At 42.0% G+C, this 24,238-nt stretch overlaps 2 protein-coding genes across 3 annotated transcripts in view; one reads left to right on the top strand and one right to left on the bottom strand.

The window, feature by feature from the left end:
* The window catches only part of riok1 (RIO kinase 1 (yeast)), a 48,843-nt gene extending 46,551 nt beyond the window's left edge, over positions 1–2,292 (bottom strand). The window contains exon 1 of one of the 2 annotated variants that reach the window (XM_072570803.1): positions 2,143–2,292. In XM_072570803.1, coding sequence (XP_072426904.1) covers positions 2,143–2,246 — 104 coding nt within the window. In that variant the 5' untranslated portion in view covers positions 2,247–2,292. Of the gene's footprint in view, positions 1–2,115 lie in introns of both variants that reach the window. The other variant, XM_072570804.1, reaches the window with a different exon arrangement.
* A 1,097-nt stretch (positions 2,293–3,389) lies between these two features.
* Positions 3,390–24,238, top strand: part of LOC140476759 (uncharacterized) — a 122,313-nt gene continuing 101,464 nt past the window's right edge. The window contains exons 1-5 of the mRNA XM_072569565.1: positions 3,390–3,492; positions 3,968–4,050; positions 9,496–9,698; positions 15,032–15,167; positions 23,253–23,332. Coding sequence (XP_072425666.1) covers positions 3,422–3,492; positions 3,968–4,050; positions 9,496–9,698; positions 15,032–15,167; positions 23,253–23,332 — 573 coding nt within the window. The 5' untranslated portion in view covers positions 3,390–3,421. The remainder of the gene's footprint in view (positions 3,493–3,967; positions 4,051–9,495; positions 9,699–15,031; positions 15,168–23,252; positions 23,333–24,238) is intronic.

Below are 24,238 nucleotides of genomic sequence, written 5' to 3'. Positions count from 1 at the left end.
GATGCTGCCTGGCCTGCTGTGTTTTTCCAGCACCACATTTTTCAAATACAGGAGCAATCAACCCAACACCCAGAAACAGAGCTGTATCAGGACATAACTTAAACTAGCCAAAAACAGTACAGCATCCAGTAATAAGAGAAGCCAAGGAAAAACATCCACACAGTGTATTCAGGAACAATGGGTACTCAGTAAGCACAGTCTGCTGATTCCTACACTGCAGACCTAAATAAAAGACACAATACGCCCAGAGACTCTAGCCACCCTGCCATACATTAAAGGTATCTCAGAGATGGTGATCAGACTACTCTGGCCCCTAGGCATCATGGGAGCCCACAAACCTCCCACAACACTGAAACAGGTCCTGATGAATCTAAAGAACCTCATACCAACAACCAGCAGAACAAATGCCATATACAAAATACCCTCCAAGGACTGCAACAAACATTACATTGGACAGACCAGCAGGAAGCTCGCCACCAGGATACATGAGCACCAACTAACCACCAAAAGACATGATCAACTATCACTAGTACCCATACACGTGGACAAAGAGGACACCAGTTCAACTGGGACAATACATCCATCCTGGGACAGGCTAAACAAAGACACACGTGGGAATTCCTGGAGACATGGCATTCAAAACGAAACTCTTAACCACCATATCGATTTGAACCCAACTTACCAACCTCTCAGAAAAAGAACCAGAAGTGATATCACCCACCACAACAGACCAAGACACATAAATAGAAAGCGGAACAGAACACCAGTACTTCGTCGGAGGCTCACCGATGATGTTATCTAGCATGGTAATGAACCGTCTGAGAACAAATCTACCAAGTCAATGAGCAAATGTACAACCTCAATAACTATTTAGCTAATGAATTTGAGGGCTCATGCAAACCTTTTACACTGTAAAGAATTAACACATTGTGCCTAGACAACACAGAATCTACAGGACTGCATTCAACAGAATAAACAACAAAGCTCCAGCAGGATAAGCAGAGAAACATGCAGAGTTGACCATCCATGTGACCATACTAGTGGAGTACCCTAGGACTGTAGCTAGATAATCACATACAGGGTCAACTTTAACAGAACACAAACTAGCCTCACTTTATGTGACAGCACACCATACTTGACATAAGCATTCACAGGAACCACACCTGGCAGGGCTCCTGAGGGATTGCATCAGAGAGGCACAACAGAGGGGGGGCAGAGAGCATGTGGAGGGCATACACAGGAGGGAAGGAGAGAAAGCAAAGAATGGCATCCACTGGGAAAGAGAAAGTGGAAGAGGGACACAGCACCCAGAGGTGGGGGCCTCTATAGGGAAAGGAGCACAGCACCCAGAGGTGGGGGCCGCTCGCTGGGAGAGGGGCAGACCACGCAGAGGTGGGGGCCTCCATAGGGAAAGGAGCACAGCACCCAGAGGTGGGGGCCTCCATAGGGAAAGGAGCACAGCACCCAGAGGTGGGGGCCTCCATAGGGAAAGGAGCACAGCACCCAGAGGTGGGGGCCTCCATAGGGAAAGGAGCACAGCACCCAGAGGTGGGGGCCTCCATAGGGAAAGGAGCACAGCACCCAGAGGTGGGGGCCTCCATAGGGAAAGGAGCACAGCACCCAGAGGTGGGGGCCTCCATAGGGAAAGGAGCACAGCACCCAGAGGTGGGGGCCTCCATAGGGAAAGGAGCACAGCACCCAGAGGTGGGGGCCTCCATAGGGAAAGGAGCACAGCACCCAGAGGTGGGGGCCGCTATAGGGAAAGGAGCACAGCACCCAGAGGTGGGGGCCGCTATAGGGAAAGGAGCACAGCACCCAGAGGTGGGGGCCGCTATAGGGAAAGGAGCACAGCACCCAGAGGTGGGGGCCTCCATAGGGAAAGGAGCACAGCACCCAGAGGTGGGGGCCTCCATAGGGAAAGGAGCACAGCACCCAGAGGTGGGGGCCGCTATAGGGAAAGGAGCACAGCACCCAGAGGTGGAGGCCGCTATAGGGAAAGGAGCACAGCACCCAGAGGTGGGGGCCGCTCGCTGGGAGAGGAACAGAGCACCCGGGACCTGGAGAAAGTGATCAATAAAAGATATTAATCCATGAACGGCGCGTCTCTGGTCTAACCTGTCCCGACAGCCGATTGCTGGTTACCTGGGCTCGGTATCCGCATCATCAAACTGCCCGGGGAGCGGGGAACTGTCCCTGGAGCAGCTCGAGCCCCTCAACAGGGAACCATCAGAGCACGAGGCGGCCATGTCTATGGCAGCTGCCCCGCTCCAAACTGCACCACATCACTAACCCGCAAACAAACGCGATTTCGAAACGCAGACCGCCACCCACCTGATCGTGACGGCAGGAGTTTAACCCCTGAACACGACCAGCTGTCCTTTTCCATCCCGATCAGCAATAATCGGAATTTTTGAAAGAATCTTTTCTTCTTTCTAACATAAAACATTTCTTGATTCAGTGTGAATTGACAGAGGAAAACGAATAAACGAAACTAATTTCGTAATTGGTACTGTATAGGAAACAGCGCCTAGTTTTAAATCTGGTAACATTTCCACTTCAAACAAAAATAGAAAATGCTGGAGAAACCTCGTTCCGAAGGGTCATTGGACTCGAAACAAGGTTATCAGAGTTTCTCCAGCATTTGTTTTTGTTTGTTTTCAGACTGCCAGCACGCGCAGTTGTTTTATATATTCCATTTTCTTTATTCTTATTTCAAACCCGACCAATATTTTAGATCTTCTACTTGTAAATCCTACAACTCAGCTCGAAGTAAAAACTTCACGTCTGCTTAACTTGCTAAAACGATTGATTAACTTTATTGACTACGGGTTGAAAAACAGTTTAAAATCTGAATTCCTGAGCGGTTGGGTGCAGGTACGCAGAAAGGAAAAACCAACTAGGCGAAAGTGAGGGCTGCAAATGCTGGAAAACAGAGTCGAGAGTGTGGTCAGGAACGATGAAGGACTGCCGATTCTCTTGCTCCTCGGGTGCTGCCTGACCTACTGTGCTTTTCCAACACCACACTCTCGTCGCAGAGGGAAGTTGTTCGCTTTCACTTTTCTAACAGGTCTCTTTTTGGATAGACTATGGAGATCCTTTTTATTTGGGTTACGTTTCCTACCAAAGAAAAGCTTGTTTCGGACAATGGTATGCGTTATGTTGTAAATAACGTTTAGGTAATACAGGTGAGGTTCTGGACACATAGGTAACCAAACATGACTCGCAACCCGCGCTCTTCACGCACAATGTTGCCAATCAGGTGACATCACGGAATACCGAGAGTGTAACAAGGATGCCTCCATTGTGGCGTCACAAACGTTAGGTGACGTCGCTGGGTCTGAGCCGCGTGCCGCGCGCAGGGCGGGGGATGATCGCAGTTGTGCATTGATCAGCTGTTGTTAGAGGTGCATGAATTGTGCAGATGGACAAAAATACTTGGTCCTCCTCCCTCTGTTCGACTGAATGCGGCAACATCAAGGTTAATAGCAAACGGTGAGCATTTTCCATTTGAAACGGGAGGGGCAAATGAGAAAAAAAAGATAGTCTTCCCCTCCCCGGTGCAGTGCGATTGGATGCGCCTCTTTGCTTCGCTAAGGGTACTCCGACTGTGCGTGCTGTGAGATCCTGGAAAGTCCTCCTGAGTGGCTTGGTTGGTCTGCCTTTTCTGAGATCTCACACCCCACCTCTGACAATGTGGCTTCCTTCCACATTGCAAAAGTCAGGCTGAATTGGAAGCAGACGGTGGGTGAAGATGCACAATTCCTGGTTTAGAGGACAATGTGATGCTGAAAATCTGCCTTTAAATGTGTTTTGAAATTTAATACTGGTTTGAATAAAACCACCACTATTAAATGGCAGTTTATACCTTCTTTACTTGCTTGATTTCATAAAACTTTGAAAAAAAAATCCCACGACCCTTGTCAACTTGCCTGTGCAACTGTTTTTGAAAATTACCTTTTTTCCTTAGTGCTAATGAAATGCTGAGTGGAGAGACCACCAATAACATTGCAGAACAAAAGTCACGTGAGATGTATATTGGCTTTGCCGAGGGTAAGTCTTTCTCATGATTCAACAGACAGGAGTAACTTATCTTGCTTTGCAGTTTGCTTGTAAAACACATCTCCATGTCAGTGGTGTTTGAGCAAATCTTTTACTCATTCTTTCTGTTGACAGTACATGCCATGGACAGAATGAGACTAAAACAGTGATAGCATAACTGATACCAAAATGTTGAGAGCCAGCTGTTAAAATCAGCATGAAAGTGGCCTGGTGGTGACTTGTACTCTTTCTGGAAACCATCCTTAGTTTCTAGTTTTCCTGCTGTGATATCGCTATGATGTGGAGGTACCCGTGTTGTACTGGGGTTAAGAATATTGCTTTTAAAATAAAACACTGCTCCAGGCTAACTTGATACCTATGGCTTATATTCTTAAAATTTACTTGAGACAAATCTCAATAAACCATAGTCAAGAAAGAACACACTGTACTCACTATTGTAGATTTATAGATTAGATTAGATTTTCTGCAGTGTGGAAACAGTGCTACACTTAAATAACTGCATTTACTTCAATACATCCAGGTTGGTTAAAGTGATGCCAGTATTTCAGAAAGGTGGTATGAGATGGGGGAGATACTAAATGAGTATTTTGCATGGAGAAGGACATGGAAGATATAGAATGTGGGGAAATAGATGGCAACATCTTGAAAAATATCCATATTACAGAGGAGGAGGAGAAGGTGCTGGATGTCTTGAAATGCATAAAAGTGGATAAATCCCCAGGACCTGATTAGGTGTACGCTAGAACTCTGTGGGAAGCTAAGGAAGTGATCGTTGGGCCCCTGTTGAGATATTTGTATCAACGACAGTCACAGGTGAGGTGCTGGAAGACTGGAGGTTGGCAAATGTGATGCCACTATTTACGCAAGGTGGTAAGGACAAGCCATGAAACTAGAGACTGGTCAGCCTGACGTCGGTGGTGAGCAGGTTGTTGGAGGGAATCCTGAGGGTCAGGATTTACATGTATTTGGAAAGGCAAAGACTGATTAGGGATAGTCAGCATGGCTTTGTGCATGGGAGATCATGTTTCACAAACTTGATTGAGTTTTTTGAAAAAGTGACAGAGGGTTGATGAGGGCAGAGCAGTGGACGTGATCTATATGGACTTCAATAAGGTGTTCGACAAGGTTCTCCATGAAACACTGATTAGCAAGGTTAGATCTCATAGAAGGTGGAGAAAGTGAGGACTGCAGATGCTGGAGATCAGAGCTAAAAATGTGTTGCTAGAAATGCGCAGGTCAGGCAGCATCCAAGGAACAGGAGAATTGACGTTTCGGGCCTGAGCCCTTCTTCGGGAATGAAGAAAGTGTGTCCAGCAGGCTAAGATAAAAGGTAGGGAGGAGGGACTTGGGGGAGGGGTGTTGGAAATGCGATAGGTGGAAGGAGGTCAAGGTGAGGGTGATAGGCCGGAGTGGGGGTGGGGGGCGGAGAGGTCAGGAAGAAGATTGCAGGTTAGGAAGGCGGTGCTGAGTTCGAGGGATTTGACTGAGACAAGTTGGGGGGAGGGGAAATGAGGAAACTGGAGAAACCTGAGTTCATCCCTTGTGGTTGGAGGGTTCCTAGGCGGAAGGTGAGGCGCTCTTCCTCCAACTGTCGTGTTGCTATGGTCTGGCGATTGAGGAGTCCGCAGGTCCTTGGTGGAGTGGGAGGGGGAGTTGAAGTGTTGAGCCACGAGGTGGTTGGGTTGGTTGGTCCAGGTGTCCCAGAGGTGTTCTCTGAAACTTTCCGCAAGTAGACGGCCTGTCTCCCCAATATAGAGGAGGCCACATCGGGTGCAGCGGATGCAATAAATGATGTGTGTGGAGGTGCAGGTGAATTTGTGGCGGATATGGAAGGATCCCTTGGGATCTTGGAGGGAAGTAAGGGGGGGCAGGGGGAGGTGTGGGCACAAATTTTACATTTCTTGCAGTTGCAGGGGAAGGTGCCGGGAGTGGAGGTTGGGTTGGTGGGGGGTGTGGACCTGACGAGGGAGTCACGGAGGGAGTGGTCTTTTCGGAACGCTGATAGGGGAGGGGAGGGGAGGGAAATATATCCCTGGTGGTGGTGTCCGTTTGGAGGTGGAATCTCATAGAATACAGGGAGAACTAGCTATTTGAATACAGGACTGGCTCAAAGGTAGAAGGGTGGTGGTGGAGGGTTGCTTTTCAGAGTGGAGGCATGTAAGCAGTGGAGTGCTACAAGGATCGATGCTGGATCCATTATAATTCTGGTCTCCCTCCTATCGGAAAAATGTTGTGAAAATTGAAAGGGTTCAGAAAAGATTTACAAGGATATTGCCAGGGTTGGAGGATTTGAGCTATAGGGAGAGGCTGAATAGGCTTGGGCTGTTTTCCCTGGAGTGTCTGAGGCTGAGGGGTGACCTTATAGAGGTTTATAAGATCATGAGCTGTCCCATTATAAACTCTTATTTTCTCTCATTTGCTATTTCTCCCTAACGGTTTCACGCCAATTGTACTGTCTTCAGATCACAGCAATAATGTTCCGGTGATTCCCTGGAGCACCACATATGCCATTAGAATTCCACTGGCAATCTGACAAAAAGGTTTATGCAAATTGGATTTCTGCTGCTCATAAAGTTATAGCAAAAGAGTGGTTACAGCTCAGAGGAAAATCTGAGGCTCATTTGCTTATGGAGTGATCCAAAGTAAATTTGTCAGGCATAAACCCCACTGGTGAGGCCACATGCAACCCCCTTGTGGAACCAGCATGCCTCGCTTTTGTCAGAACACCAACTGTTACTATACACTGAATCTCCGGAGTGAGAGTACTAATTTCGTGAATTGTCAGCACTGACTTTATCCAATTCTCTCCTTCACCTCGGCGCCTCCCCCCCCCCCCCCCCCCCCAACCCAGCTTTACCTGCTCCTAGTAAGGGTGCATTTATTTGAAAGGGAGGAAGGATTTGTGGTAGACAGTGGTTGTGTAACCATCTTGACATAGTTGTTGCAGTGGGAAATCAGAAGAAGCCTTCAGAAATTTGAAGTCATTGCAAATATAAAAGAAAAGGTGGGGGAGGAAGAGTGCCCAATGTCTTTTAAATTTGTTTGGAACAAAGAAAATAATGATGAAAGATAATGCAAAATCTTCTTGAGTCATGGCAAGGATTTTTATATACTTTAACACTGCCATCTGCCACTGGAGATAATAGGTCAAAAGAGCTCAAGGTCAAGATATACAGTTTAAACTACAGTTAATAGAAGCTGAGGTTATTAATGAAGCTACTTATACATGCACAAGATAACTGTTAATAAGTATGATTCATCATATTATTGTGAATGTATAATTTTTCATTTAACTGTGTTTAAAGCCTTATTTTAAATTTCTGGAATTTCTGCGTTTGAGAAAATACCAAATTTTAAAAATGCTTTTTTTGAGCTGTTAGAATTGCTTGGTTACTCTTCAGTTTTTCTAACTAATATAGGTACATACCTTGAAGATTTATTCTCTTGGATTCCATCAGCTAGAGGAAGCTTTGGATAGATTAAACTTTTATATCAGTCAGTCTCTTAAGCATAAGTAACATAACTTAATGTATTTCAGTAAATTTTACTGTGTTTACGAATGTGTAATGCAGAAGCATGATAAGAACATTGCATGCAATATCTTGACATGTTCAGGCACGCACTGCAAAAAAATTACTCAGCCACAGAGCAGACTCAATGGGCCGAATGGCTCATTGTGCTCCTATATCTTATCTTACAGCAGCGAAGTGCTTTGTTTGATTGTTATTTAACTTAACCTGATACTTGTTCTCAGCCTTTAGTAAAGTTCCCAACTGTATACTGATAATTGAACAGCAGGGTGCAGTGCACAATACACATAGGAATTTGAATGTCAGCAATAGAGCTATGTGCAGCAACCTTAAAATGGATCAAAGTGAATGCATTGAGTTCAGTCAGTATGTCACCAAGCGTGCCAGTATTTATTAACAAAGTAAAATTGATCATTGCTGAGTGTAGGCTAAAACGTTATTTGTTTCAGTGATAGAATATTTTTGCATTTTTAAATACTCAGCAGTGTCAAGCATTCCCAGATTAGAAATGGCACAGACCAGATGCAGAGTAAATTGCATCTATTCTATTTATTCCCTAGTTCAAATAAGCTCCCCCATCACACTATATAGTTTTCGATAGTAATTACAGCACAGTGACTTGCAATTTACAATTTACTGAATTTTGCAATTTACTGAAATCAGTCCATGCTGATGTTTAGGTTTTCACATAGTGTCCTCCCATCTTCCTTCAACTAGTCCCACCATCATTATTCCCTTGTTTTCTGCTTCATGTTTATCTAGATTCCTCTTAGATGTGTCTGTTCTGGGTGTCTCAACCCTTCCTTGTGGTGGCAGGTTTTACACTCCAAACACATTTGTTTAAAAAAAATCTTTCTGCGGAATTACCGATCAAATTTATCATTGACTGTCTTAAATTTGGTGGGGGCCAGTTGGCTCAATGGCTAAACGGATCAGGTTAACAGCTACAGCCTGGAATTTGATTCCTATTCAGTTAAAGTTCAGTCAGGGCCCGTGCCATTGGTCTGTCCATAGTTAAAATGAAACCAAGGCATCTTAGCTCTGGCTCAGTGAATAATTACAAAGAACCTGCCTGTGAGCAGAAAATGCAAGAAGAATTTTATATTTATGCCACTTGGTTCTGGTTCCATTCACTGATAGTTCTTGGTCTATCCTATCAAAACATCTGTATATACTGGAGCAGAAAATCAAACTGACAGCAACTTCTGCTTTAACCATGCATACATGAATGCCTGAACCCGCTGTCAGTTTCAGAGTTTTAAATGCTGCCAGTTGCACCATCGTTACAGCCACAAAATCAGTGCCTTCAGTTCTTTGTCTGTTTTACAATTGAAATAACCCCCTCTCCCAGCCATAACAATGCTGGAAGGCATGAAAATCCCAATTGGTGTTGCTATGGCAGCTTGACATAAAGTACAATAGGTCGCCTCAATCCATAATTTACACAGCATTCTAATTCAACTGTTCGTCCATTTTACCTAAAACAAGTATGTCGCAACTACTTCTGGTGTGAAATTCAATGTGATGGAGGAGATTTGGGAATTAGTAGTTCCTGAAAGTATTCCTGCCAAAGTCCATTTACGTAATAGCCAGAAACTGATGCAACTTGACTGGAAAATCAAGGCCATGGCATTTTAAATGAACCCATGCGTAAGAGAGAGGACGCAATAAATGTGGCACTCATAGGAATGAATGATAATTTAGGAAAAGATGTGATAAGGACTAAAGATTATGTATACAATGTAGACTTTCAGGAAGGTTTAGACTGGAAATTTTAAGGGAGCATCAAATCACTGTATACAATTTTTTTTTGTACGTATTGTTAGGCACATTTGGATTTAAAATATATTTTGAAGGAAAATGCTATGCGCAAACATGACCTATTGTGTGTATTATACTTTTCTAGAAATTTTCCTGCAATTGGGAATGAGTGATGAAAAAGTTCACAACTGGAGTCGTAATATGGATAACTTAGAAATAAAAGGAACTGGTCACAGCCAATATCAGTTTGACAGCATTTCACCATTGGATACCAGTTCAATAAGCAACACAAAAGATGAACTTTCATTTGTAACTGAAATTATCAGTGGATCATCAGATTTATCACAGGTGAGAAAAGTTACCTCAGATAGAGGTAACCTAAATGAAGGAGCCACAACTGATACGTAATATTTATTAGTTATTTTCCACGGGTCAGGTTGACTGGATTCATGAATGCAAATGTGTAAACATTATGGGCAGAATTTTAAGTGAGAATAAGGGAAGTTGATTGAATGGTGGTGTGCCTGAACCCTGCCATCTCTCACCTTTGCCTAAGTTAAGTTCTGTGGAGGAAGACCACGTTCCACCTTCCCACACAGCTGCTAATTGAGGCCCTTAAGTCAATTATTGACAGCTGCAATTATTTTGACTCCAGACAAGATGAGAAAGCATTGTTGGAGTGAATGATTAATCAGTGGAGGCAGACTCTGATTGGTGGTCTGTATTGAGTGGGAACTCCATCAGCATTAACTTCACTATGATTGAGGTATTGGACATAGGGCAAGAGAGGTGACCATTTGAAGACATTCCACTCCCGAATGACCTCCCAACTCCTAGACTCTGCTCTAACCAATAAATGAAAGCATAACAAATGCCTTCTTCACTGTACATTTTACCTGCGACTCCATTTTCAAGGAACAATAAGCCTGCTCTCCAAGGTCTCTTTGTTCAGCAACACTCCCCAGGACCTTACCATTAAGTGTATAAGTCCTGACCTGATTGGCCTTTCCAAAATGCAGCACCTTGCATTTATCTAGATTAAACTCCATCTGCCATTCCTCAGCCCATTGGCCCATCTGATCAAGGTCCCATTGTATTCTGAGGTAACTTTCTTCTCTGTCCCCCATACCTCCAATTTACGAACTATGTCTCCTACGTCCAAATCATTTATATCAATGACAAAAAGTCACGTTGCTATACACGACATTCATTAGGCCACTTTTGGAATAGTGTATGGAGTTCTGGTCTCCATCCTATAGGAAGGATGTTGTGAAACTTGAAAGGGTTTGAGCTATAGGGAGGTGCTGAACAGACTGGGGCAATCTTTCCAGGAGCATCGGAGGCTGAAGGATAGACAAGTTCTTAAGATTTAAATGGGACTTAAGAGGCAACTTTTTCATAAAGAGGTTGGTGAGTGTATGGAATAAGCTGCCAGATGAAGTGGTGGAGGCTGGTACAATTACAACATTTAAGAGACATGTGGATGGGTAAGTGAATAGGAAGGATTTAGAGGAATATGGGGCAAGTGTTGACAAATGGGATTAGATTAATTTAGGATATTTGATCGGCATGGACGAGTTGGACCAGAGGGTCTGTTTCCATGCTTTACATCTCTATGACTGTGCTGGCAGGTGGGACTAGATTGGGTTGGGATATCCGGTCGGCATGGACGGGTTGGACTGAAGGATCTGTTTCAGTGCTGTACATCTCTATGACTCATTGACTGCATCTTAAGAGACCTCATGTAAAAACTTTTTTCTTTTCAATGTGATCCAACATCCTAGCAATCATGGTGGGAGGGTGGGGTTGGGGGGGGGGTGGGAAGTGGGGGTGGGAATGTTATACCAGCAGAAGCTAAGACTGTAGTCTCACTATTGAGTTCTGGGTCTGTTGACCTCTGATTGGCCAGCAGCTCTTTATTTCTGGGATCTCCTTGTCCTGATCTTGGTAGAAAGCTCACCAACAGCCAATAAGGTGCTAGATTGCCAGAAGCTTTACCACTCTGGCTAAGTCCAGGTTTCCCTCCTTCAATCTCCTGTTTCCTGACATGGTCCAAAAATTTGAAGATCCATCTGCATTGCAAATGGTGTATGGATTTTATTGCACAGTTCCTTGAGTAAGACACATTGATATCACTGGCTGGACTTTCATATGGTTCTGGAACCCAACGTCCAAATGCATCTTAACTGAAGGTATCCTAATGGGTATGTGAGCTTGACATAATTAGGGATGCTGATGGCCTGGCACCAGCAGCAGAGAGAGACACTCAGCCACTGGGGACTATTGCTACCTTGCTGAAGACAACAGGCAGCTCCTGAAAGAGCTATCAGCATCAAGGCCTGTGGCAGAACATGAATAGGAAATGCTATAGTAAAAAGCAATAATCCAGTATAGGACACATGAAGGCACAAAGAGGATTCTAAACTTTCAAATAAACCTATTTTACAGCAAGCTGGACAGTTGCTACTGTCCCAACCTTCCCAGCCCATTAGCAGGCTTCTAAAGGAACTAATGGGCTGTTAATTAAATTAATTCATTTAATTAAATCAGTTCGATTCAGCGTCGACTTTGTACAGCCCTTACTTTCAAAATTGCAGACATCAAGTCACCAAAATCAAAGAACTAATTCTGGGATTATGATTTTCAAACGACCACATGCATTGTGTCATGACTGCATTGATAATTCAGCCATACCTCCTTTGCATTATGTCTTTAAAATATTGTTTTTTTAAAAAATGATTATCCCTAGTCTGTTTTTAAGGAGAGTGTAACGAAGTTTTCCTTTTGGAAAATATGTAATCCAGTTTAAGTTCATGAACCTGTTGGCCATTTCTCTGTGATCTGATAGGTCCTTAATAGAAGCCAACACGGAGGCCATATTTTCTGTGATATTATAATACTTCTACAAAAATGAAAACTGCTGGCAAAAATCAGCAGGTCTGGCAGCATCTGTGGGAAGAAAGCAAAATTAATGTTTTGAGTTCAGTGATTGACAGATCTCTTCATCTTGAAGACCATAAAATAGTACAATATAAAATAGCTGTCTATAAATATGAGCAAACATTTGCATATTGGATTTTAAAAATTATTACTCATGCCTCCTTTTATGAGATCTCATTTGTAAGTGTGGGTGTTCATATGTCAGATCATTGTAAATCAGGGATTTGCTGTATTATCTTTTAATTATGTAACTTAAGCAGTAGTTATGTAATGAACTAACCTTTTCTTTTTAAACCAAAAACCTGTGCTGCTTATTTTTTTGTTATGACCAGGTGAGAATGGGTGAATCAGCTCCTTTCTTTTCAACATCTCTGGCTGGCTACAACAAAGATTATCGCCCTTTTTAGCATGAAGCTATAAGTTATGTCAATTAAAATAATTTCTAACATAACAGCAAGAAGACAATCAAAAGGTTGTCTTGCATTAAGTAAGAAAACTAGTAAAGATAAACATCAAGCATATGATCTTCGGGCAGTAACGCACACGCATGCGCACAATACAAAAAGGAAAATGATCTGAGACCATTGTTGTTTTGTTGGTTTCTAGACCATTAGGAAGGAATATTGCAGTTCTTGGTGTGCTGATGTTTAATTTTAATTTGTACTTGTGCTGGTTATGTTTTTGTTTTGAGAGGCAGAGGATTCACTGCCTGTGTTCAGCACAGCACCCTTAATTTCATCTCCTCTGCCAAAACATCTTGAAACACAAGATTAGTTATACATTTCAATATCTTGAGTTCATTGTCTCCGAACTTGATAGTTGCAGTTGATATTTTTATTCCGAAGTTTGGATGTTCTCAGAGATGTCAATCGATGTAGTGTCTGTTCATGCCTCCCTGGAAAAGATTGATTGGCTTACTTATCTCTGGATAAAACACTACTTTCAAACCAGACTGCCTTTTGTATATTCCATGTTGCTTTCATGAAACTGGCAAAATCTACGTGATGAAGTGGTTGCTAAGTTATTTCAAGTCAGTGTTGTGGTCCTTTTTTTAAAATTTTTTTCATTCCGTGAAACTCTCAGATTAAATTGGGTGATAGCATTCAAAGCTCAGTGGTTTGAAATGGGTGAATTATAATGTGATGAATGACAGTAAATAACGTCAGGACCATATGCCAGAAATATCCTCAAAAGTTTCTGTGAACTAGGAATTTACATAAACTCAAACTGTCCCTTTTTAATTCTAGCGTTTTGTCATATATATATATATATATATTAAAAATATCATGACAAAATTGAAACACTAGAATTAAAAGGGGATTAAATTAGTTCACAGAAACTTTGAGGACATTTCTGGCTTGTGATTCTGACATTATTTACTGTCATTCATCGCATTCTGATTAACCCATTTTCTTTCCAATATATAGTGGCTATCAGTATATCATAGTGAAAATTAATAATTTTCAGATTCAGTATGTGCTATGGTGATTTATTTAATACTGAGATGTACAGCTATTTTAGTGCCTAAATGTACATGTAGAATAACATTGAATCTGGAATGAATTTTCTGACTATGTAGTTCAAGTACAAATCGTTTTAAAGATTTTGTGGACTTTAGGCGTGGAAGCATTTCATTTTATTGCAGAGGAATGAGGCCAATTTATTCCATTTCAACAAAGATTCAGTTGACACGAATTCAAGAAGTTAGAAACCTCTGCTACATGATTTGTTTAATGTTTGCTTGTTTATTTCCTTCCCTCCTCCTCCCGAGGGTATTGGAATTGAATTTGGTCTATGCAGCACATATTCTTCAGCGGTGATTGGATTGCCAAGATCCCATTGTGACAAGCTGAAACCATGCACAATTTCTGGCTAAAGGTTCACAGCTGCCTTATAGTGTAAAGACATCATAATGCATTCTTCACCCATGCTTGAAATTGATTTGACCGTTCACCTCCCCAACAGTTATCAGCACTGTCGTGTGAATAGACTTCAGATTTTGAGCTGCTTTTTGCTTGACATGTATAATGTGACTATTGTGTGTTTGAGGTCAATAATGGAAACCATGAGCTTCTTCATTCATGCACAGACAATGCACTGGGTGTTTACTGGCCCAGAAATAGGCATGTCTTAATTTCCAGGTGGTTAGGTCTTCTGATTCCTGCCAGACAGCCACTGAATCTTTTGGCTGATGACCCTTTCTGTGTATGCCCTTAGTTAGTGTTGATCAATAAAATATTTGTCAACAATGCTGGTTTACGACCTTCTAATCCATAGCACTTTGAGGTCAACTATTACACCAATCCTACTGTAGGTCTGAAATCATTTTACCGTAGGCTGGGAATTCAGCAAAGACCATGTATTGGTTTGCTTGAGTTATTTGCTAAATAACCACAGTTAACAGCTAAAATTCTTTTCAATTAACAAAAATATGTAAAAATATTAAATGTCCTTGTGGGTATCTAAGCAACATACAAATGTTAATTTAAATGTACCAGATGTTTAGCGAGGTAAGTAATTTCATGCATGTTTAACAAAACTATCAACATCATGGTATGCTTTCTGACAGGTCTTTTCACAATATTGTTTATTTCAACTTTAGTGAATGAAATAATATGAAGCAAAATTTCATTGTCAATGAAGTGTGTAGGAATGTTTGTTGATTACTGGCTGTCCTTGTACTTAATCTATGATTTGCAATACTGGTGCACATACTACCTTCTGTTTGGGTTTCAAACCAGGATGAAATGAATAGTAATAGCTACCCAGAGGAAAAGAGGAAAGCAGAATGTGGTAGTAGTCTTCTCTGTTTGGATGCTTTGGAAGAATTTTCGCAAAATCTGGATTTATCATCTCTTTCTGAGACCTTTTCCTGTGGTAAGTTTTCTTAGCATCCAGATTCTCATTGCATGAAAGAACACCTTAGTTTTTCAATAAATGTAGAATCCCTACAATGCTGACCAAAAGTGTGGCATGGAATTGAGCCATGTGAACTACACAGCCCTCATATTTGATCCCTAGAGTGTTAAGTAGTCACCACCTTGTAGAGTTGAGGGAATACTGGTCCCTGCATTAGGAGGTAAGATGGAAAATATTGCCTGGGGCTTCCTACTGTTGATCAGCTCCTGAGCAAAGTACATGTAAAGCAAATGATCAGGTTCAATGGTGATGTTGAGTATTGCCACGTTGCCCACCAGCATTTACTTTCCAGAAAATGTTACTTCAGCAAGAGTCTATAGGGAGGGAAGAATGGGAGAAAATTGGTATTTTTGTTAAAACTCCCTGTCGAAATCAATGGAACTGACAGCTCGTGAACCCCCTGGGCCTAATAAGCTATGTCCCAGGAGAAGAACTTCTTAAGGTAATGAGTTGGTTGTCATCTTCTGTAGATTCTGGATCAATCTTGGCACATTGAAGAATCGAAAATGTAGGTGCGCTATTTTTAAAAAAAACATGGGAAGAGAGAGGACCATGACTTGTTCTGGATGTAAGTTTGATTGCTGAGCTGGAAGGTTTGCTTTCAGACGTTTCATCACCATACTAGGGAGCATCAACAGTGAACTTCCAGATGAAGCACTGGCGGTATGGCCCACTTTCTATTTATGTGTTTAGGTTTTCTTGAGTTGGTTATGTCATTTCCTGTGGTGATGTCATTTCCTGTTTTTTTTACTCTGGTGGTAAATGGGATCCAAGTCGATGTTTGTTGATAGTGTTCTGATTGGCATGCCATGCTTCTAGAAACTTGTGTCTCTCTGTTTGGCTTGTCCTAGGATGGATGTGTTGCCTCAGTCAAAGTGGTGTCCTTTCTCATCTGTATATAAGGGTACCAGTGAGAATGGGTCATGTCTTTTTGTGGCTAGTTGATGTTCATGTATCCTGGTGGCTAGTTTCCTGCCTGTTTGTCCAATGTAGTGTTCATGTACAAAATACCTTGCAAGAACTGAAATTACAATTGTTTTGCTTGTCTGCATAGGGTCTTTCAAGTTTATTAGCTGCTATTTTAATGTGTTGGTGGGTTTGTGGGCTACCATGATACCAAGAGGCCTGAGCAGTCTGGTAGTCATTTCCAAGATGTCTTTGATGTAGGTGAGAGTGGCTAGGGTTTCTGGACGTGTTCTGGACAACACGCAGACAAGATGTCTAGAAACCCTAGCCACTCTCCCCTACATCAAAGACATCTTGGAAATGACTACCAAACTGCTCAGACCTTGTGACCACAAACCCACCAACACACTAAAAAAGAGCTCATGAACTTGAAAGACCCTATACAGACAGCAAGCAAAACTAATATCACTTACAAAATACCTTGCAAGAACTGTAACAAACACTACATTGGACAAACTGGCAGGAAACTAGCTACTAGGATACATGAACATCAACTAGCCACAAAAAGACATGACCCACTCTCACTAGTATCCTTACATACAGATGAGGAAGGATACCATTTCGACTGGGACAACACCTCCATCCTAGGACAAGCCAAACAGAGACTAACACACGAGAATTCCTAGAAGCATGGCATTCCAACCGAAACTCTGTCAACAGACTTGGATCCCATTTACCACCCCTGAGAAAAAGAACAAGAAGTGATGTCTCTGCAGGAAAAGACGTCATCACCGGAAATGACATCACCAACCAAGGAAACCTAAATACATAAATAGAAAGCAGGCCGTGCCACCAGTGCTTCATCTGGAGGCTCACTGATGATGTTACCTAGTATGGTGATGAAATGTCTAAAAACGAACCTTCCAGCTCAGTGAGGAAACCTGCATCCAGAACCTCAACCTGAGCTACAAATCTTCGCAAAACTCACTACCCATGACTTGTAGACCGATTTTAGCCTGCTATCTGTAGTCAGGAAAATGGAGCCTATTGTAAAGGATGTTATATCAGGACACTGAGAAACTATCTGTGGGATTACACACCGTCAGCATGGATTTTTAAAAGGGAAGTAGTCTTTGACAAAACATACTGGAGTTTTCTTTTTTGTGGATGTCACTGTTAAAAACAGATCAGGAAGAACCAGAGGATGTATTATATTTGGATTTCCGAATGCTTTGGATGATAAGTTCCACAAGAGGTTATTGTGCAAAATCCAAGCACGTGGGATTGGTGGTAATATACTGCCACTGATTGAGAACTGATTAGCAACTAGGAAACACAGTAGGGATAAATTGGTTGCTTTCAAAGTGGAAAGCAGTGACAAGTCAAGTACTGCAGGAATCAGTGGTTAGGCTCTTGTTTGCTGCTACAAAGCTAGTTGTGATTGAGGAGGATGCAAAGAGACTTCAAGGCAATTTAGACAAGTTGAATGAATGGTAGACACAGCAGAATGAGAATAAATGTGAGGTTGCCTCCTTCGTAGGAAAAAAATGGCAGAGTATTATTTAAATGGTGATAGATTGTGAAATGTTATGCATAAAGGGACTTGGTTGTCCTTGATATTGAAAGCAAGCAGTTAAGATTGTAAATGGTGTATTGGCCTTCATTACAAGAGGATACAAAGTAAGGAAGTTTTACTGTGGCTGTACAAAGCAATGATAGGACTACACCTCAAGTGCTGTGCACAATTTTAATTTCTTTAAGGAAATAATATATTTGCTATGGAGAGAGTGCAGTGAAGGCTCACCAGCGAGATTCCTGTTATAGGAGGTTTGTCCTGTGTGGAGAGACTGGTTGACTAGACCTGCATTTAAATGAGCTGAGAGGGATCTCATTGACATGCATGAAATTCTGACAGGACTGGATATGCTAGACACAGGGATGATTTCCCTTGGCCAGAGACCCTCCGGATTTGTGATAAGCCATTTTGTACTGAGATGAGGAGGCAGTTCTTCTGAAAGTGTGAACCTGTGGAATTTTGTACCACAGAAAACTCGGGAGGTCAAGTCATTAAATATATTTAAGAAAGTGGTAGACTTTCTAGAAGCTAAAGGTGTCAGAGGGTATGTGAAGAGAGTGAGAGTAATGTGTTGCAATAGAGGATCATCGCAATCATGTTGGATGGCAGTGTGGGCTCAAAAGGTTGGTAGGCCTATTCCTGCTTCGATGTTTTATGTTTCCCAACTCATGAATATTGGTAACTTGGCAAAGGTACTGTGTGTGTTGATCATGTCCCAAAATAAACTAATCACACTTGCCTGTGTTTGGCCCAGATCCCTCCAAACCTTTCCTATTCCAACTTTTAAATGTTGTAACTGTATTTGCAGCCACTACTTCCTCTGGCAGTTCATTCCACACATGAACCATTTTTATTTTTAAAAAAGTTGTCTGTCATGTCTTTTTAAAATCTTTTTCTCCTCTCACCTTAAAAGTATGCCCTCTAGTTTTGAATTCCCCCACCCTGGGAAAAGAGTATTGTCACTTACCTTATCTATGCCACTTATGATTTTATAAAGTTCAGTAAGATCACCCCTCAACCTCCTTCACTCCAGTCCAGAAAAGTCCCAGCTTATTTTTATAACACAAACCCTCCATTCCTTTGAACATCCTGGTAAATCTTTTCTGGACCCTCTCGAGTTTTGAAAGATTCTCCCTCTAACATGACGACCAGAACAGCACACAGCATTCCAGAAGAGGCCTCACCCATGTCCTTTATAACCACAACATGATGTTCCAATCCCTATAAATGTGAAGTGCTGCATTGTGAAAAAGCAAATCAGGGCAGGACTTATAGGATCCTGGGGAGACCTGCTGAACAGCAATCTTGGAGTGCAGTCTCATAACTCCTTGAAAGTGGAGTCATCTAGATAGGATAGTGGAGAAGGAGTTTGATATACTTGCCTTTATTGGTCAGTGCATTGAGTATAGGAGTTGGGAGGTCATTTGAGGCCATATTGAACAGTGGTTAGGCCACTTTTGGAATACTGTGTAGTTCTGGTCTCCCTAATCTAGGAAGGATGTTGTGAAACTTGAAAGGGTTCAGAAAGGTTTACAAAGGTTGCCAGGGTTGGAGGGTTTGAGCTATAAGCAGAGGCTGAACAGGCTTGGGCTACTTTACCTGGAGCTTCGGAGGTTGAAGGATGACCTATAGTGGTTTATAAACTCATGAAGGGCATGGATAGGTTAAATAGACAAGGCCTTTTCCCTAGGGAAGTCTGAAACTAGAGGGCGTAGGTTTAAGGTAAGAAGGGAAAGATTTAAAAGGGATCTTAAAGAGCAACTTTAAATGCAGTGGGTGATGGCTGTATTGACAGAGTTGTCAGGGGAAATGGTAGAGGCTGGTACAATTACGTTTAAAAGGCTTCTGGATGTAAACATGAATAGGAATGGTTTAGAGGGATATAGGCCAAATGCTGGCAAATGGGACTAGATTTATTTAGGATATCTGGTCGGCATGGACGAGTTGGACCGAAGAGTCTGTTTCTGTGCTGGACATCTCCTTGATTCTACACTTGATGCACTGACCGACGAAGGCAAACATGCCAAATGCTGCCTTCACCACCCTACCTCCCTAGGACTCTCCTTTCAAAGGAGCTATGCCCCAGCACCCTTATGTTTCATTGTTTGCCAACACTCCCCATGGGCTCTGCATTAACTGTAGGCAAACTAGTCGAGCCTTGGTTTGCCTTCCAAAATGCAGCACCTCGCATTTAACTCCATTTAGCACTCCTCAGCCCACTGGCCCCATATATTTAAGTTCCTGTTGTACAGAGAGTTAATCTTCTCTATCCATTATACCACCTATTTTGGTGTCATCTGCAAACTTGCTAACCATACCTCCCATATTCAAATCCAAATTATATAAGTGACAAAGCAGTGGACCCAGCACTGATTCTTGTGGCACACTGCTGGTCAAGCCTTCAGTTCAAAATGCAATCCTGTACTACCGCTCTCGGTCTCCTAGTTGTTATTAATTCCAAAGTGCAGAAATCTGCACGTGCAAAGTAATTGTATTAATGTGCTTTACATAATGGTGAAATTATTAGACATAAAATATGTCTTGCATCACATACATCTTTGTGGATAAAGAAATACTGTCAAACCTTTATGTCTTACTCTCATCAGGACAGCCAAAAAGAGAAAGTCTTATAGGGATCGGAATGAAACGGGTTATGGAAGCCTAGGAGAAACTCACGAGAAGTTTAATGAGGCCAATCTCTATTTCAGGAACAACTCTGCATTTTTCATTCTTCTCCATTCATACAACTGTCTGAAGCTATGTGTGCATAAGTTCAGCTGTGTGTAAAGCAGTGGTCACCTATGACTTGTTTAAATTCGCCCAAGATGGTTCACTGCAAATTACTTGAATAATACCCTTGGCACAGGTTACCAGCAACTGACTAGCACTTGTATTGCACAGCTGACTGCTCAATATTATTCATGAGCTGCATCTCTTTTTTTTTAAAAAAAAATGCATTCTTTCCACACATTGGGCCTAGTCCTAGATGGCAAGTTCCAATGAGTCAAACTTGCCAAACAAAGGCATGATGTGAGAAATGCTTACCCCCAACTCATGGTTTACTCTCATCACCGCTGAAATAACTCCACAGAGGCCAGTATCCCATCATTAGCTCACCCTTTATTTACATATGAATAATCCTTGACTGTAGTATTGCTTCATTCAGAGTCTGGTACCAGAGTGTCAGTATCTCTGACACTCTAACCTTTTTTTATATGTCAGCCAAGCCTCCCTGAATGTCCAGATTAACAGCCTTACTCGGGAAACTCTTATTATGTCCAGCTGGCTGACCTCACTACAATCACCATATCATGTTCTTCCACTTTATCATTAGAATTTTGTTGTTCACCCAGGGCATATTCATAGAGATCCTGGTGTAAATGCCATGAGGTGACTTTGTTTTTGCTCAGTATGAATGATGATGCCTAGTGTACTATTAACTTTTCCTCAACTGCTGATGTCCTCCTGCCTGGGTTGTCTAACATGCAGCCGCTGGGCCAGAATCCAACCTGCTATGTGTCTCTATCTGACTCATGGGCTTGCTGTTAAAAATACAAGTAAATGGAAGTGAGGGATCTATGAAGAATTGCCCTTGCAATCACAGGCCATTTCTCTCCCATATTTGCTGTTGATAAAGCTCACCAGTAAGTAAGAGGTATAGAATATGTCATTGGAGGAGCAGCAAGCACAGGGTGAATAGCTTTTCTTTTGCTTTTCATAGCCATGGTGCATTCTGTCTCAATGTTTGGCAGTACTGTCCCTCGCCTCAACCCCTAAAGGAACATGAGTGAGCTGGGGAGGCTTCAAGGAATCAGTCAGAACAACTGCAGCGCCCGCCCAGGCAGTTTAAATTTAAATAAGGTGCATCTTGCCACCTTCAATTCCTCCCCTGTTGTAAAATGTCCAATCTTAATGGATCCAGGGACCATGAGCAAGATTTAAGTTCTTGCAACTGCTTCAATAACAATGAGCTAACTTGGGTAATAGTCAGTTGTTTTTCCTTTCTGCTTAACATTGCAACTTTTTATTTTAATGGCTAAAAAAAGGAGAAACACAGATTTAAAGATGGATTACATTCACGTTTTTTTCAAACAAACAAAAACCAAATGGGGAGAAAAGAATATCACCAACTTTGAGCTTTTCATATGCGAAGCTTTCATTGTTATTATTAGTAAGCAGAATGCAAAGCATAATCCCATTCACAGCAGACAAGAAATTTATGTTATCAAGATGGGCAGCACAGTGGCACATTAGTTAGCACAGCTGCTTCACAGCGCCAAGGACCCAGGTTCAATTCCAGCCTCGTGTGACTGTGTGGAGTTTGCATATTCTCGCCGTGTCTGTGTGGGTTTTCTCTGGATGCTCCACAATCCAAACCTGTGCAGGTTAGGTGGATTGGCTATGCTAAGTTGCCCATAGTGTTCAAGGATGTGTAGGTTGGGTGCATTTGTTAGAGGTAAATATAGGGTACAGGAATGGATCTGGGAGGGTTAGTCTTTGGAGGGCCGGTGTGGACTTGTTAGGCTGAAGGCCCTGTTTCCACAGTGGAGGAATTCTAATTCTAATTCCAAAGATATGCCAATATATTAGTGCATAGGTATCCAAGAAAACCATTTTGTCACCATTTCTTGCATTGCACCTCATTATTAGTGAGAACATTCTTCTGATTGAAAACTTTTGCTTTCAATCTGTTACTTGTTGCATCATAACATCTATCAGCACCTTCATATACAGCATAGTAAATTAGGCTTTCAAAACTGCAGGCAGAGCTATAATTCTTCTTTTGGTCTGGTGCTCAGCTGACAACTTCCATGACTTCATAAATGTTTTGAAAATTGTGAAAGCAATATCAAAGGTAAGATTGTGATAAGGGTGAAGGGAAGATGGCAGCTGGGAAATTTAGCATGATTTGCACCCTCATTGAATTTCCTGAGGGTAAGTGATGCTGCACATTTACCTGCATTTGATGCGGTTAAGGAACATCATGGGGAAGACACCGTGCCCATGGCACTGCTTGCTCCAATAAACTGACATTTACCTTGGGGGACAGTGAGGTCTGCAGCTGCAGGAGATCAAAGTTGAGCGTGTTGCTGGAAAAGCACAGCAGGTCGGGCAGCATCCGAGGAGCAGGAGAATCAACGTTTCAGGCTGGTGTCCTTTATCAGGAAAGTTATTTGCTGATTCCTGATGAAGTGCTCCTTCCCAAAACGTCGATTCTCCTGCTCCTCCGATACTGCCTGACCTGCTGTGCTTTTCCAGCAACACATGCTCAACATTTATTTATCTTAGACCAGCATATTTCTCCCCTTACCCTTTTTTTGTCACAAATGTGTTTTTTACAAGTTGACTGCAGGAAGTGGTATTCCACACAGCTTTAATTGCTGGCTATTATACCTAACCAGAAATAAGTTTATTATTTTTTTTTAAAATGAAAGTTATTTGTCTGCTGAAGAACGACTGATGATGGAGCTTTAAAGTCAGGCTCCATAATGAACTTCTGTACCTTTTGAAGGTTATGTGAAGAGTATGCCATGTTGGCTTATTTTTGTTTTTATTCTTAGAAAGTGATACTGAAGAATCCATAATAAAGGAGGAAGACTTTAGCTCAGAAAAGAAGACTGGTAATGCTGCTGGCGAGGAGGTCAGTTGAAGATGTTGCATAGGTTTGACCTGTTATTAAAATAAAATCGCTATTATAGACTGTTGGTACATTGCTAAACACAAGACTGTAAAATCTACATGACTCCTGTAAATCATCAACCGATCGATGGTTGTTGGTGAGAGACATACAATGTTTAAAGTGTACCTTCACCTTCCATCTCACTCAAATCAGAGCTAAATTCAAATTTTGTGATCATCACCCTTTGGTCGGTTTCCCTGGAATTTCTCAATTTTACTTACATGATTTAAGGATGCTACAGGATCTGACCAGCTACTTTGTAGCAATCCGTGGCTGATTGTGTCTAATAAGAATGTACAAATCCCTAGAAAGTGCAACAATACAGTTTCTAGAAAGGCAGTGAATGTACCTGGGCTGACACTTGATTCAGTGTAGAAATGGAGAGAAAAATCTCTAAAAATTGTGACTTCGTGTGACCTTTTCTGGTTTTTCAGCCGCATCTTGTTAGTTTTCTCTTGCAGCTTTGCTATCAGATAGGTTTCCTGTCACCTACATTGTACAAATGATGCTATAAAAATAGCCTTGCGTTGGGCTAAAATTGTTATCAGGCCCCAGCTTCTACATTTCTGTTAGTTCTTCCTTTGGTTTGTTTGGAAGTTGACAAAGATAAATTGCTGTTGGATGGAAGCAAGGCAAGCTGGAGATGGTAAATCACCATGTGTGATTTTTAAAATCTGCTTTTCAGTACTGGATGGGTTTAAGCTCCACCCCAGTGCTCAAAATTCTTAGATTGATTTGTTACTGGTGCCAGGTGATTAAGCACTTGCTATAGTGAGTTGAAATTGTGCTGTTGTTCGCTCTTATCAATGCTCTGTCAGTCTGTCCTCAATTTAACTTGTCGCAGATGTGCTAAATTTCCTTTATCAG

Source organism: Chiloscyllium punctatum, chromosome 5, assembly GCF_047496795.1.
Source record: "Chiloscyllium punctatum isolate Juve2018m chromosome 5, sChiPun1.3, whole genome shotgun sequence".
In the NCBI taxonomy this organism is placed as follows: Eukaryota; Metazoa; Chordata; class Chondrichthyes; order Orectolobiformes; family Hemiscylliidae; genus Chiloscyllium; species Chiloscyllium punctatum.
This window is presented reverse-complemented; position numbering and strand designations above follow the sequence as displayed.